Below are 15,727 nucleotides of genomic sequence, written 5' to 3' on the forward strand. Positions count from 1 at the left end.
CCCATCTTTTTAATGAATACAAAATTAAGAACTCATCGACAAATATATATATTACATATTTTAACTTATCGAAAACAACAAATTTTTTACTTCACGGTATATATTTGATCATAATATGCATCGTGACTACATGCAATTTCTAATATTCATCTGGGTGATCTGTTAAGCGATTGCGGCATTCATTAGGCAGACCACGAGCAAAACGTATAAAATCACGACAATAGTCATAAACAATCAATTTTGAATAAATCTCTTTGAGCTTCTTCCTTGTTTCACCATTAAGACCTTTATCTTCTCCGCCATTGAAACCTAAGCAATTATTTGATGGACTAGGCATGCACGCATTAGCACTGAAGTTTCTAAATCCAGCCGTGAATGGAGACTTTGACCAATCAATTTTCACTTGTCCCCCTCTCGTTGCCCATGAATCTCCATTCCATAGTGTTGTGTATAATTTCATTGGTTGCCTTGTTGGGAATGGAACACCAATGTTTTGTCTATTATGTATCACTCTTATGGGTATGTTATCCACCAATATTCTGCATAGATGCCAAACACATGATATAGTTATATGTATATATACATTGTTTGTTCCATATATTGAATTATATTTTTTTCATTGTTTTAGAAATAATTTTTGTTATGGAGATCAAGATATTGTCACTTAGATCAAGGGACATAGATTAATGATAATGATAGAATCATGTAATCTTAGGATTTGGATTATGTGCGATGTGATTGTACGCAATCATCAATTTTGGTCAATTTGTTGAGGTTCTAATTCACATTGAATTTCTAATACGTATTATTGATGGTTAATGTATTAAAATCTAGTATAATTTAATCTTGATTTTTGTGATATGTATTAACTCGGGTATTAGGTCTAGTAGAAATTAAGGTTAGACGGTGATCCAAAATTTGAATTCAACTGTGAGAGGCGCCACATTTAGTGGATGACATGTCTCGAATAAAATTATGTACCTTTAATGAAGGGAAATGTGAAACACCAAATAAAAAATATTTCTAATAAAGTTTATGAAAATTTACTTAAACAATGAAAAACTTACATTATGCGCTGAGGATTCCAATCAATAGAGTAAGTGTGAAAGTCGTTTGTGGGATCAAACCAAAGATAGAATTGTACCTCGTGACCTCCATCACCATTGGCATAAAAATTGGTTGAGAGAATATATGGATCACCAGACAAGTTACCCAAAAATTCCATATCAATCTCATCATGGTGTGGTCCTTGAGAACTTAGCTGCATATATGCATATATGCGAAATTAAATAGCCATACAATAAGTAAAAGTTTCTTATATTATGCAATGTGTTATGTGTGTGCGCAACCATAATAGTAATAACTTGTTTTCCATATCTATAAGTTTTGCCACAATATAACGATTTGAATTGGCTAATGTCATAAATCTTACACATTCAAGTGGCTAGCTCATCGATGACAAGTTGAATCAAGATCAAACAATATATATTTCAAACTCAATATTTTTAGAATTAAAATATCCAAATCTACTTGATTCATGCATTGTTTGACCTCGATCTAAGCGTCACCGATGTGCCAATTGTGTGAATTTTTAATTATAGGAAGTTGTAAAATGCAATATAATGGTTTTATTAGTCTCTTTAACAACATCACAAACGTAATTTTGCCACATCAATCACATTTACCGAAATATTAAAATTTGGAATATATATGCAATTGTCATTTAAAACTATAACAAATGTGAATTAAGAGTTTGCATATATGAGTGTAGTTTTGTAACAAAGTACATACATAATATGCAGTGACAGTGCCTGCAGAGTTTCCTGGCACAAGTTTGATTTGCATATCAAATCGTCCAAACAAATATTCATTCTGAGTACCAATGCCAGAGCCAGAATATTTATCCATTGTAAGTGTCATACAATTGCCACCATCTTGTATGTTAGCCCTTTTATCTCCAAATAGAATGTTAAAATCAGTGTTGAAATTTCCTCCTCCAAATGCAATTGTACTAAAGGTTAAGCATAAGCAAAGTAAGAGAAACACAGAGTTATTAGCATATGAAGAAACCATAATTAACTAATGTTTCACTTTGTGTAAATTGATAAATTAAAATTTTGAAAAGGGTTATTTAAATTGAAGTTGGTGTCATATTTTATGTAAAACGCAACGGATTTAGATCAATTTAGTTGTCTAAAGCTCAATGTTACAACGACAACTCACAAGTCACTGTTATTGTTGAAAGTCACACCTCAATTTTATTAACAAAATTTTTTTATGGCAAAAATATTTGTTCCTTTTAAGCCTTGTTTGAATGCTTAATGTTGAAAAGTTGGATTCAAGTCAAAAGCCCAAAATAGGGAAATATTATACTTGAGAGATAAATATCATGGAAGGGGTTCTTAGCACATTAAAATACCATGGAAGGGAAATATTAACACATTAAAATAAAATAAAAGTACATGTTGAGAAATCGTTCTCCAAAAGTTATCTTTTTACTTATATGATTAAGTAAAATTTATGTTTAGCTACTACAATAAAATATAGTTAGTTACTATAAATAAGTTTATTTGTATAAAATTAGGAGAAATATAATAATAAAAAGATGATTACATGTTTGATACATTTATTTTGTCTTATTTTGGCACTTATGACATCCTAAATATTTTACAGAGATATTTAGTTTTTTTTTGAAAATATATACAAAGTCAATTATTGATGAAATTTAAGTCTTTTTGTATAAGAATAAATTTAAATCTTTAAAGTGTTGTAGATTTAAAAAAATATATTTATTGAATAGATATTATTAATCTTTATGTTTTGTGTTCCTTTAATTTATATTTTATATAAGTAAAATATCGTGATTTATTTTGTTGATATAATATATTTTGGGTTAAATATATTTTAGGTCCTCTTAAAATATTTACTTTCATTTTTAGTCTCTCTATATATTTTCTCTTTTCAGTTTTAGTATATTCTTTTTTATAACATTTCGTATTGCATGTTCCAACTGACTTCTTTTGAAGACCTGTCATTAATAAGATCTTAAAATATCATTAGCTTAAAAATTAACTATTTAATCTTTAATTTTTATTAGTTTACATCTAACTTCAGCTCATTCACAAATTACTTTATCATGAGGCATCAAAATGTTAAATTGAGTGTTACCTAGAAAACTACTATTCGTCAAAGCACAATTAACATCAAATCTAGAAATTAATTATCGTAACGATTCAACCACATCACAACGGTCACACAAAAAAAGAGAATCTAAATTATAGTCTCACTGACCAAAAAATGGTATATCTTCAAAATAGACATAGTGTTACGAATAGATCAAAAACATTACATTACGAGGAAATTTTCGTGCAAAATATATAACATTATCTTTATACTCGTAATTTCTAGATAAATGATTTGAAATAGTTAACAATCCTCAAAAATACCGACAAATTAATCAATATTATCTTTTTCTGTTTTTTAGGCCTAAAATTTCATTATTTTATAGAGGATAAAGAAAATTCCATAATTAAAAATTAAAAAATATTGTTAATTTTTAGAAACATACAGTATCATAAATAGTATTAATATTTTGAATATAGTTGTTAAAAATTGTCCTTGAAACTTAAAAGTATGTAGAATGGATTTTATCAAAATTCTCTTTTGGGTGGGAAATGTTTCATTGAATAGCTACACCACTAATGTTGTCATTTATTTTCTTCCAACTTTTTTGAAAGGTTTCATTGAACCTAATTCATCTATTCTAACTAAAGCATGTGAATGCCGGTAGAAATAACCATATTTTTTTCCTTCTATTTTTATGGCATTGTATGCTTTGTGTATTGCATAGACTCTTAAAATTTTGCACTTAATTGAAAGACGTCTTAGTCGGTTGATGAAAGTGATTGCTTATAAACTTTTTTTAAGTTTTGATTTTCAAATTCAAACATGAGATTTTTTTTATGTAAAACAAAACAATAGCTCACCAATCTAAACTAAAGAGCTATAGTATAAATATGGTTCAATCAATGTATTTTCATAAGCAAAAGAGTTTAAATATAAGAGTAGTGTTATTTAAAACAATGTATCAACCTTATCAACCATAGTAAATTTCACGTGACAATATATTATATATGATTTTGCACACAAAAAAACATTAAATCAATAAAGTATAACAAAATATATAGTGAACAATCCAATACCATAAAATTTTATTGGTCATACTATCCAATACACAATTATGCAATGTTAGGTTTTATAAATTTAATTAAACTTAAATAAATTTGAATTTTAAATTAATTTTGCAAGAGGCATCAATAGTCGGCGTACCCATCTTTTTAATGAATACAAAATTAAGAACTCATCGACAAATATATATATTACATATTTTAACTTATCGAAAACAACAAAATTTTTACTTCACGGTATATATTTGATCATAATATGCATCGTGACTACATGCAATTTCTAATATTCATCTGGGTGATCTGTTAAGCGATTGCGGCATTCATTAGGCAGACCACGAGCAAAACGTATAAAATCACGACAATAGTCATAAACAATCAATTTTGAATAAATCTCTTTGAGCTTCTTCCTTGTTTCACCATTAAGACCTTTATATTCTCCGCCATTGAAACCTAAGCAATTATTTGATGGACTAGGCATGCACGCATTAGCACTGAAGTTTCTAAATCCAGCCGTGAATGGAGACTTTGACCAATCAATTTTCACTTGTCCCCCTCTTGTTGCCCATGAATCTCCATTCCATAGTGTTGTGTATAATTTCATTGGTTGCCTTGTTGGGAATGGAACACCAACGTTTTGTCTATTATGTATCACTCTTATGGGTATGTTATCCACCAATATTTTGCATAGATGCCAAACACATGATATAGTTATATGTATATATACATTGTTTGTTCCATATATTGAATTATATTTTTTTCATTGTTTTAGAAAGAATTTTTCTTATGGAGATCAAGATATTGTCACTTAGATCAAGGGACATAGATTAATGATAATGATAGAATCATGTAATCTTAGGATTTGGATTATGTGCGATGTGATTGTACGCAATCATCAATTTTGGTCAATTTGTTGAGGTTCTAATTCACATTGAATTTCTAATAGGTATTATTGATGGTTAATGTATTAAAATCTAGTATAATTTAATCTTGATTTTTGTGATATGTATTAACTCGGGTATTAGGTCTAGTAGAAATTAAGGTTAGACGGTGATCCAAATTTGAATTCAACTGTGAGAGGCGCCACATTTAGTGGATGACATGTCTCGAATAAAATTATGTACCTTTAATGAAGGGAAATGTGAAACACCAAATAAAAAATATTTCTAATAAAGTTTATGAAAATTTACTTAAACAATGAAAAACTTACATTATGCGCTGAGGATTCCAATCAATAGAGTAAGTGTGAAAGTCGTTTGTGGGATCAAACCAAAGATAGAATTGTACCTCATGACCTCCATCACCATTGGCATAAAAATTGGTTGAGAGAATATATGGATCAGCAGACAAGTTACCCAAAAATTCCATATCAATCTCATCATGGTGTGGTCCTTGAGAACTTAGCTGCATATATGCATATATGCGAAATTAAATAGCCATACAATAAGTAAAAGTTTCTTATATTATGCAATGTGTTATGTGTGTGCGCAACCATAATAGTAATAACTTGTTTTCCATATCTATAAGTTTTGCCACAATATAACGATTTGAATTGGCTAATGTCATAAATCTTACACATTCAAGTGGCTAGCTCATCGATGACAAGTTGAATCAAGATCAAACAATATATATTTCAAACTCAATATTTTTAGAATTTAAAATATCCAAATCTACTTGATTCATGCATTGTTTGACCTCGATCTAAGCGTCACCGATGTGCCAATTGTGTGAATTTTTAATTATAGGAAGTTGTAATATGCAATATAATGGTTTTATTAGTCTCTTTAACAACATCACAAACGTAATTTTGCCACATCAATCACATTTACCGAAATATTAAAATTTGGAATATATATGCAATTGTCATTTAAAACTATAACAAATGTGAATTAAGAGTTTGCATATATGAGTGTAGTTTTGTAACAAAGTACATACATAATATGCAGTGACAGTGCCTGCAGAGTTTCCTGGCACAAGTTTGATTTGCATATCAAATCGTCCAAACAAATATTCATTCTGAGTACCAATGCCAGAGCCAGAATATTTATCCATTGTAAGTGTCATACAATTGCCACCATCTTGTATGTTAGCCCTTTTATCTCCAAATAGAATGTTAAAATCAGTGTTGAAATTTCCTCCAAATGCAATTGTACTAAAGGTTAAGCATAAGCAAAGTAAGAGAAACACAGAGTTATTAGCATATGAAGAAACCATAATTAACTAATGTTTCACTTTGTGTAAATTGATAAATTAAAATTTTGAAAAGGGTTATTTAAATTGAAGTTGGTGTCATATTTTGTGTAAAACGCAACGGATTTAGATCAATTTAGTTGTCTGAAGCTCAATGTTACAACGACAACTCACAAGTCACTGTTATTGTTGAAAGTCACACCTCAATTTTATTAACAAAATTTTTTTATGGCAAAAATATTTGTTCCTTTTAAGCCTTGTTTGAATGCTTAATGTTGAAAAGTTGGATTCAAGTCAAAAGCCCAAAATAGGGAAATATTATACTTGAGAGATAAATATCATGGAAGGGGTTCTTAGCACATTAAAATACCATGGAAGGGAAATATTAACACATTAAAATAAAATAAAAGTACATGTTGAGAAATCGTTCTCCAAAAGTTATCTTTTTACTTATATGATTAAGTAAAATTTATGTTTAGCTACTACAATAAAATATAGTTAGTTACTATAAATAAGTTTATTTGTATAAAATTAGGAGAAATATAATAATAAAAAGATGATTACATGTTTGATACATTTATTTTGTCTTATTTTGGCACTTATGACATCCTAAATATTTTACAGAGATATTTAGTTTTTTTTTGAAAATATATACAAAGTCAATTATTGATGAAATTTAAGTCTTTTTGTATAAGAATAAATTTAAATCTTTAAAGTGTTGTAGATTTAAAAAAATATATTTATTGAATAGATATTATTAATCTTTATGTTTTGTGTTCCTTTAATTTATATTTTATATAAGTAAAATATCGTGATTTATTTTGTTGATATAATATATTTGGGTTAAATATATTTTAGGTCCTCTAAAATATTTACTTTCATTTTTAGTCTCTCTATATATTTTCTCTTTTCAGTTTTAGTATATTCTTTTTTATAACAGTTCGTATTGCATGTTCCAACTGACTTCTTTTGAAGACCTGTCATTAATAAGATCTTAAAATATCATTAGCTTAAAAATTAACTATTTAATCTTTAATTTTTATTAGTTTACATCTAACTTCAGCTCATTCACAAATTACTTTATCATGAGGCATCAAAATGTTAAATTGAGTGTTACCTAAAAAAACTACTATTCGTCAAAGCACAATTAACATCAAATCTAAAATTAATTATCGTAACGATTCAACCACATCACAACGGTCACACAAAAAAAGAGAATCTAAATTAATAGTCTCAGTGACCAAAAAATGGTATATCTTCAAAATAGACATAGTGTTGCGAATAGATCAAAAACATTACATTACGAGGAAAATTTTCGTGCAAAATATATAACATTATCTTTATACTCGTAATTTCTAGATAAATGATTTGAAATAGTTAACAATCCTCAAAAATACCGACAAATTAATCAATATTATCTTTTTCTGTTTTTTAGGCCTAAAATTCCATTATTTTAGAGAGGATAAAGAAAATTTCATAATTAAAAATTAAAAAATATTGTTAATTTTTTTATGAATGATTCATGTCTTATCTAATTAGCATAGTTTTCAAAATTAATATGGGGACACTTTCTCCCATAGTCTTTTATCTTAAATAGATTTGTCATTAGTTAAGAGAATGGTAAAATGACTCCCTCTCTCTGTCAAAAAAATAATTGTATTTAATTTTTGAAATTATCCATTTGATTGTAAAATTTAGCGGCAACAAAAAACTTGTACTTTCAAAATATTTTCTCCAGTTTAACTAAGTACTAGGTACATTAAAATTACAAACAACTTTGTTCGAATTAAAACATCAAAATGTATTAAATCATTACGCATAAAGTACATCACAATAAATCCAACAAAAAATCAAATACATAATAAGTTTGATAATTCATAAACAGATTTAAATGAAAATTTTAGGGAAAAACTAATTGTTCAATTCTCAAGATCAGTTGTCAGCCTTCCTACCCTTTATAACTTCCTTATCTGAAAACAAAATGTGAGGAGTGTGACAATCACTTTGTCTCGGCGAGTTCCTACTAACCTAAGACATAATGGTGTCATACCCCGATTTTGACCCTGAAAATTTTTCTCCATCGATCACTCATTTGCATTATTTCTTCATTCACATTCATATCCTTCATTCATGTTCATATTTACTATTTCATATTTTTACGTTTTTCACATTTTCAAAATTTGCATTCATATTTTCTCCATTTCACATTGGAAAATTTTCCATTTATATTCAAGAGTTTCCACATACTCATTCATAGTTCGATTACTTCATTCATTCATTCGATCATTATCATCCATGCACATGGCATATGAATAACTTATAATAAAAAAGCATCTCATCACATGAATACTTGAAGTTTCTAATAGGCAAAGAGAGATCTTTGTCTTGCTACAAGAAACACAAATTTTCATTCATTGCAAATCATAAGATTATCCAAAAAAACATACATAATTTACAAAAATTGGCATTTGGACCAAATCCAACCATCACCTTTCCCATCCTAAAGAAATTCACTCTCATAACCATCATTTTGCTGATTTCCATATGATTCCTGAAGATCAGCTGCCTCAACCTGAATCTCTACCCAATTGTAATCCACTGCCGTGTTCTGAGCAACTTGAAGACAGTCACATCAGAGACATCAAACCACACATGAATCTTCCAAGTAATGCATCAGGAACCTAGTAATTTGATCTGTCACCCTTGCTCCATGAATCTCCTGCAATGAAAAAGTCACATTTGGACTACTTCAGTCGTCACCACAAGATCAGGGTTGGCGACAGCACAGTCATAAGTTGAGAAGTCCAGCACGCGTCGAACAGTTGCTAGAAGATCAAGCTCGGCATCATGATCACAGGGACTGTACTCCAAATTTAGTAGAAGGATCCCACCTTGATCAAACTAGAAAAGATGTTCATGATGAAACAAGTTGCAAAAACTCAGAATGTGATAAGCAGAACTCCCCAAATAGTTGTAAGAGTGATGAAGATAAAAACATTCAAAGGGAATCGAGTTTTTCAGTTACAGAATCTCGAGGTGAAAGAAACGTGCAAAAGAAGAACAAGTCAAGTGAGAAAGATATTAGTGATAGTCAACCTGTTGAGGAACAGAAGTCTTGTAGTCCCACTATTGATCTAAAAGAATCTCCATACCTTGAGCCACAACCACCTCCTAATGAGTTTCTTTCAATGGAAGAAGATATGGACATTTGTGATACCCGTCCTCATGTCCCTGTGGTGACAAATTTGTCATCAGGAAAATGGTTTTACCTTGATTACGGAGGTGTAGAAAATGGGCCTGCCAAATTGTGTGACATTAAGTTCTTTGTTGATGAAGGGGTACTAATGTCAGATCACTTTATCAAGCACTTGGATAGTGACAGATGACTAACAGTTGAAAATGCAGTGTCACCATTGGCTGTTCAGAGTTTCCCGTCCATTGTGTCAGATACAGTAACTCAGCATGTCCTCCTGCAGCATCAAATGCAACAAGTTTTGCGTAAATTCACCAAGTTTCGATGTACTAAGATGGCATGGTCACTACAGCAAACACAACTGTGGCCCTGCAAGAATTAAACCAAATCGCAATGCTCACTATCAAAACCAGATCAATAAGAATCCGCACTTGGAAAGGAAGAAGAGCAAGAACAAGATCATTCATTCAGTGTCAAGAATTTTCTCTAGCATGGTGGTTCTGTTCGGGATGCATGGTTCAGTTGTGCTTCAAATCAAGTGGCTCAAGTTTTGTTGACACTGCCATTTTCTTTCTCTCAATTTTGTATGCTATCTGGAATCTTGATTCAAATATTCCATGGAATTCTTGGAGGCTAGACTGCTTATCTCATCAGTGTCCTATACGTTGAGTACCGAACCGGAAAATAAAAGGAAATGTTAATTTCAAGAACCATGTTATTCAGTAGTTTGAAGTGCTTGATGGGCTACTGGGTCATTGGGTCTAGCTTTCAACTGTACTTTCTTTCTCTTTGGACTTGTGATTCAGCTTATAGTTTGTGCAAGCAACATCTACTGCACAAATGACAACTTGGACAAAAGAACTTGGACTTACATATTTGGAGTATGTTGTGCGACAACTGTTTTCATTCCATCGTCTCATAATTACCGTATTTGGTCTTTTCTTGGACTTGGAATGATCACTTACACTGCTTGGTATCTTACTATAGCAGCTATTGTTCATGGACAGGCAGAAAATGTGACACACAGTGGTCCAAAAAAGTTAGTGCTATATTTCATTGGAGCAACTAACATACCATACACATTTGATGGACATGCTGCTACTGTAGAAATTATGCACGCCATGTGGAAGCCTCCACTGCTATATCCTTTCGTTGAACCTGTCTAGAAAGGGCAGTCGCGATGATGACGATGCAAGGCTTTGGTTCAAATGATTTCTGTTGGTTTTCTCTTTGAGAGATGTTAGTCAGTTAAATGAAATGTGATGCGATATTTGGGAATGTCGTGTTACCGATCGGCTATTTGTCTTGGCTTTCACATATCCATGATGATGTTACCGGTATCGGTCAATGCTGTTTCGTTGGAAATGTTTTGGCACTTTCCAAGTTAACACTCATGCAGCGAGTTTGATTTACCTGTTATGACTGCGGAGACTGGATGATTGGTTGGCGCAACTGTCAGCTCTGTTTCTGTCATGGATTCCCAACTTCGAATTGCTAACAGTTGAATTAGCTGGCTTGGTAATTGCACCAAAATAAGTTGTCGCTCTGGAACTCGTAATCATGTACACCGAATCAAGCTCAGGTATAGTGGATTCTTCATCAGCATTATGACCATGAGTAACTACTATGATGTACATCCATAGAAGCACAGACTCCCCGGTGGTTCGGTAGCCATGGTACTGATTAGAATTGCCGTGATTATCGACAATCTTGGCAATTTCAGAATCTGAATGCAGAGAAACAAAATATACATTTAGAGATCATTAGAAGTGGAAGAACAATTAAAATATCATTATTTGATATTGTTGTTGGTGATGTTACACCCCTTAAAATAGGAGATCAGGTTCCTGCCGACGGAGTATTAATCATAGGTCACTCACTCGCAATTGATGAATCTAGTATGACTGGTGAAAGCAAAATTGTTCAAGTCAAAATCACCATGTATTCCCGTACCAGACTTGCAGGTACCACCTGTGCAAGTTCCACGATGTCCAATAATACCATTGCTAGCTATTGCTCCTTGGTTAAATAATTCAGCATGTTAATCACACCAAATATAGCCAGTAACCACTTGGGCGTAAACCAAGAAGTTGCAGGAGTCATGGGGGGACTTGGGTGGTTGGCTACCAAGCTGCTTAGTGATAATTGTCATGTCAGGGATGCGCCTATCACTGTCATCATATCCTTTTCCATAGAAATCCTCTGAAGTCACATCCAGAGTTGATAGACTAGAGGCAGCAGCTGAATAATTGATTGATGGATTTTGTGAAGTCGGTAAACCTTTGGCTGCTAAAGATTTGTTCCTTACATGGGTCAGCAGCAAACATAATTGCTGGCATATTTGATAACCTTGCAGTAGCACCAACCTGCATGTTTTGTCTCCAACCAAGAAAAATAAAGTGTGCATCAGTTCAATAATAATAATTAGACCATGCTACGAAACCGTTACTATCATGTCAAGTTTGGAACATAAGAAAGCAAGCTACTGTTAGAAAGTTCTTTGAATAAAACAAAAAAACAGAAGGAAAGGTTCTAAACATACAATCTCCTACACACACTTCAGTGTGTCTGCTGTTGGGAGGATCGTGACCAATTGTTCAAGGAAGTAGAAGGGATTATCATAAGGCACATTAATATGTCGGTTCTCCCTAGTGTCCAGCCATTCCATGAAATAGCATATCCACTGTGGTTGACATCGGCTATCTGTGAGATTTGGTTTGCATTATCCGGGATTTTGGATCAGTTTCCAAAGTGGTCGCCCATTAGCCGTGAGATTTATCTTGACAGACTTGATATAAGATATGATCGTGACGGAGAACCATCACAGTTGGCCCTTATTGATGTTTTTGTCAGTACGGAGAACCCTCTCAAAAAGCCGCCTCTTATCACTGCAAATACTGTTTTGTCTATACTCTCCGTTGATTACCCTGTCGACAAGGTTTCCTGCTATGTATCGGATGATGGTTCAGCTATGCTGACTTTTGAAGCCTTATCAGAAACAGCTGAGTTTGCAAAGAAGTGGTCGCCTTTTGCAACAAACACAATATTGAGCCTAGTTCCCCTGAGGCTGATGAAAGCAAATTGCCATTGCAGTTAGCAATTGTAGGACGCCCCAATGTTGGTAAGTCAACCTTACCGAATACTTTGTTGCAAGAAGACCGTGTTCTTGTGGGTCCTGAAGCTGGTTTCACTCGAGATGCAATCAGAACTCAGTTTGAATTTCAAGGAAGAACAATTTATCTGGTTGATACTGCCGGCTGGTTACAGAGGACAAAACTGGAGAAAGGAGCGTCATCCTTGAGCATTATGCGATCAAGAAAGAGTCTACTCCGAGCTCATATAATTGCTTTGGTACTAGATGCAGACGAGATAGTAAATGCTAAACAGAGTATGAAACATGCTGAAGTAGTTATAGCCAGACGAGCTGTGGAAGAGGGACGTGGACTGGTTGTGATTGTGAATAAGATGGACTTTCTAAGGGGCAAAGATAAATCATCATCCTATGAGCAAATTATGGAGGTTGTTCAAAAAGAAATTCAGACAGTTATACCTCAGGTTACCGGAATCCCAGTATTATTCATTTCAGCTTTAGAAGTAAGGGGCCGGACAATTGTCTTGCATCAAGTCATTGATACATATGAAAAATGGTGTACAAGATTATCTACAACTCATCTTAACCATTGGTTGCAAAAGGTTATGAGCAGGCATTCTTGGAAAGACCGGTCAACACTTGCCTAAGACACCACCAACACTAGCAAGGTTTGAGAACCCATCAGCAACTTGATCAGTAGGTTCCCAAGTCAGTCAATCGCAGGTTATAATAGCATCTGCTTCAACGAACTTTGTCCAATCCTTGGATGTTTCTGCCGAAGCACAATTCCCATCAACTACTGCCATTTCTTTTGCCACTACCTCATCACCATCCATTCACCTAATCAAAATGCAAGTAGCAGTTATTGTTTGTTACACAGAGATCGTCCGTCTTGAGCTTGCAGAACTGCTACAATAACAACACGAAATCAGTTAATTCCAAAAATGCAAGTTTTTTTCAGTTGAAATAACTTACGATAGTAAAAGTTTTTTTACCAGCGGTGAAGTTTTCAAAATGGAGAGAATTGAGGGAGGGACCACTGAGCTGGATTGAGGACAAACAACCTCCAAGCATCCTCCGTACGACCACTACTCTGAAAACGCAGCAGAGAGAAAGGACTATCAGTCATATATAATAGGTGGCCACTGTTCATAGAGGAGCTGGAAAAACCCTAGTTTTTGGAGAGGATTGGCGGCTACCATTCAGAAAAGAAAAGGAGAGATTTGAAGGCAACGTTTAACTACATTCGTCGGTCGAGCTCGCCGCAACTGGTTAGCTTCCTTTCCGAACTTTATTTCTATGTTTCGATTCTGCTTTGCATCCTTCTGAGGGAACCATGGTTGTTGTTCCACTTTGATTTCATTTAGCAATACTGTTTGTTTGTGATAATATCTTGCTGTTAAATCTTTGATATTGGAAATGGAAAGAAACAGTATTTATGTGCGTTAAGATGAACTTGTTGAGTTCTGCTACTGTTTTTCAACTTTGTTTTATTTAAAAGGGCTTGGTCCGTTTTTCTTTATGTTATGTGTTAGCGCATGAGATCTTATGACAAGTATGTCTGTATGGCTGAGTTGGTAAAGGAAAGCTTTGGCAAACCCTTGCTCCTGGGTTCAATATTTTACAGCATTTTCTTTAATTTCTATTTCACATTTCTTTTTAATCCCCTCATTATTCCTAATGTTTATTACCCCTTTTACTTATTTTAATTGTTAAATATCGATTTTAATTTATGGATTCAACAATTCCCATGTTGTTTATCCATGATTATTTTTATCGATATATTGATAATATTTCGCCGCGTTTCGATTAATCGCATATGACATTTCAATTATTGTCAACATGCGCAAACCGGCTTTGAGCACATTATTTAGGTTTTATGTGTCCCTCAATTTCCATCCGTACAAATCCCGATTTTACCTTTTTTTCGATTTAATTTTTAAGTGTGTTGTAGATATAATTTGTTGTGTTATTTTCTTCACATGACTTACTCTTGGGCCTTCTTACAATGAGACAGTTCTCTTACACTTACACTCATACATTGCATTATTTGTTGTTTGGGCCCGATTTAATTATTCCAGTATTTTGAATCCCCATTTGACAAAATGTACCCCACTCCCCCGATGTGTAATAGTTTTACTGTTTTATTTCTTTGATTGTTTAGTTAGCTACTAACACAAGAATAAAATCAACAATTTCCAAAAGATCAAAAATAAGACTCGATCCAACGTCGAGTATTTTCTCAATAAACAAATCAATCCATTTCTCCCTCCTATTCTATTCCATTTCTTTCAAACTTTCATCAAACGCTTGATTCAACGTCAAGCCATTTTCCCTAATAAAAACTCAAAAAATATTAATTCATAGTCAAGACCTTTTCAATAAAGATGGAAGTGGAACGTGGTGTATACCGCGCACTCCTGAGACTAGGATTCGAGATGTATATCTCGCCAATCCTAGCCCTCGCCATCATCCAAATTTATCCACTTTGTTTTCTCTCAAACACTCATTCAAATTTCTCTTAAACGTCCATCAATACTTGATCTAGGGTCAAGTTATTTTCACAACAAAACTCAAAATACCTAATTCTTATTTAACACTTTTTCAATAAAGGTGGAAATGGAACATGGTGTATACCGTGCACTCCTGAGATTAAGATTCGAGACGTATGCCTCGCCTATCTTAGCTCTCGCCATCGTCTAAAATTGTCAATGAGGTTTCTTCAAACCCTTTCTCAATCAAATTCCAAAATACTTAATTCCTATCTTAACCTCTTTCAATAAAGATGGAAATTGAACATGGTGTATATCGTGCACTCCTGAGGCTAGAATTCGAGAGGTATATCTCGCTCATCCAAGTTCTCGCCATCACTCAAAATACACCAAACCAATCAATTTCTTTTTCTCGTCGCCGTGCGATTGACTCTTAAACCTTTTTCAAACGAAAGGTACTTTGTTTCAAAACAATGCAAGGCAATGTTTCTCCACCTGTTTTGGGTAGTCCAACAATGTTTTCATCGATTTGACACAAAGTAGCTTTCGCTAAAATCGACCAACAAACAAAACATTT

At 33.0% G+C, this 15,727-nt stretch overlaps 3 protein-coding genes and 1 pseudogene across 3 annotated transcripts; 2 read left to right on the forward strand and 2 right to left on the reverse strand.

Annotated features, from left to right (window-relative positions):
* Positions 1-97: 97 nt before the first annotated feature.
* Positions 98-2,418, reverse strand: LOC127129019 (xyloglucan endotransglucosylase protein 1). The gene is made up of 3 exons (XM_051058349.1): positions 1,792-2,418; positions 1,068-1,261; positions 98-539 (listed from the first exon to the last, which is right to left on the reverse strand). Exons 1-3 carry the CDS (start codon positions 2,071-2,073, stop codon positions 140-142), a joined length of 876 nt encoding a protein of 291 aa, XP_050914306.1. The 5' UTR covers positions 2,074-2,418; the 3' UTR covers positions 98-139.
* Positions 2,419-4,348: 1,930 nt separating this feature from the next.
* LOC127129020 (xyloglucan endotransglucosylase protein 1) lies at positions 4,349-6,746 on the reverse strand. The gene is made up of 3 exons (XM_051058350.1): positions 6,120-6,746; positions 5,394-5,588; positions 4,349-4,866 (listed from the first exon to the last, which is right to left on the reverse strand). Exons 1-3 carry the CDS (start codon positions 6,396-6,398, stop codon positions 4,468-4,470), a joined length of 873 nt encoding a protein of 290 aa, XP_050914307.1. The 5' UTR covers positions 6,399-6,746; the 3' UTR covers positions 4,349-4,467.
* Positions 6,747-9,967: 3,221 nt separating this feature from the next.
* Positions 9,968-11,507, forward strand: LOC127130235 (auxin transporter-like protein 2; annotated as a pseudogene).
* Positions 11,508-12,202: 695 nt separating this feature from the next.
* On the forward strand, positions 12,203-13,305 carry LOC127130236 (uncharacterized). Its single transcript, XM_051059281.1, has 2 exons — positions 12,203-12,505; positions 12,619-13,305. The coding sequence occupies exons 1-2, from the start codon at positions 12,203-12,205 to the stop codon at positions 13,303-13,305; spliced, it is 990 nt and encodes a 329-aa protein (XP_050915238.1).
* Positions 13,306-15,727: the final 2,422 nt, after the last annotated feature.

The sequence above is a fragment of the Lathyrus oleraceus genome, chromosome 3, assembly GCF_024323335.1.
Source record: "Lathyrus oleraceus cultivar Zhongwan6 chromosome 3, CAAS_Psat_ZW6_1.0, whole genome shotgun sequence".
Taxonomy (NCBI): Eukaryota; Viridiplantae; Streptophyta; class Magnoliopsida; order Fabales; family Fabaceae; genus Lathyrus; species Lathyrus oleraceus.

What these genes read in the sequence shown, in the direction of transcription:
- LOC127129019 (XM_051058349.1), bottom strand. Translation starts at nt 2,073, where the DNA reads ATGGTTTCTTCATATGCTAATAACTCTGTGTTTCTCTTACTTTGCTTA. An exon ending in GCACTGTCACTGCATATTAT is followed by an intron (nt 1,262 to 1,791) that starts GTATGTACTTTG and finishes GCATATATGCAG; the next exon opens with CTAAGTTCTCAAGGACCACA. An exon ending in TGGAATCCTCAGCGCATAAT is followed by an intron (nt 540 to 1,067) that starts GTAAGTTTTTCA and finishes GCATCTATGCAG; the next exon opens with AATATTGGTGGATAACATAC.
- LOC127130236 (XM_051059281.1), top strand. Translation starts at nt 12,203, where the DNA reads ATGTCGGTTCTCCCTAGTGTCCAGCCATTCCATGAAATAGCATATCCA. An exon ending in TTGATTACCCTGTCGACAAG is followed by an intron (nt 12,506 to 12,618) that starts GTTTCCTGCTAT and finishes CACAATATTGAG; the next exon opens with CCTAGTTCCCCTGAGGCTGA.
- LOC127129020 (XM_051058350.1), bottom strand. Translation starts at nt 6,398, where the DNA reads ATGGTTTCTTCATATGCTAATAACTCTGTGTTTCTCTTACTTTGCTTA. An exon ending in GCACTGTCACTGCATATTAT is followed by an intron (nt 5,589 to 6,119) that starts GTATGTACTTTG and finishes GCATATATGCAG; the next exon opens with CTAAGTTCTCAAGGACCACA. An exon ending in GGAATCCTCAGCGCATAATG is followed by an intron (nt 4,867 to 5,393) that starts TAAGTTTTTCAT and finishes CATCTATGCAAA; the next exon opens with ATATTGGTGGATAACATACC.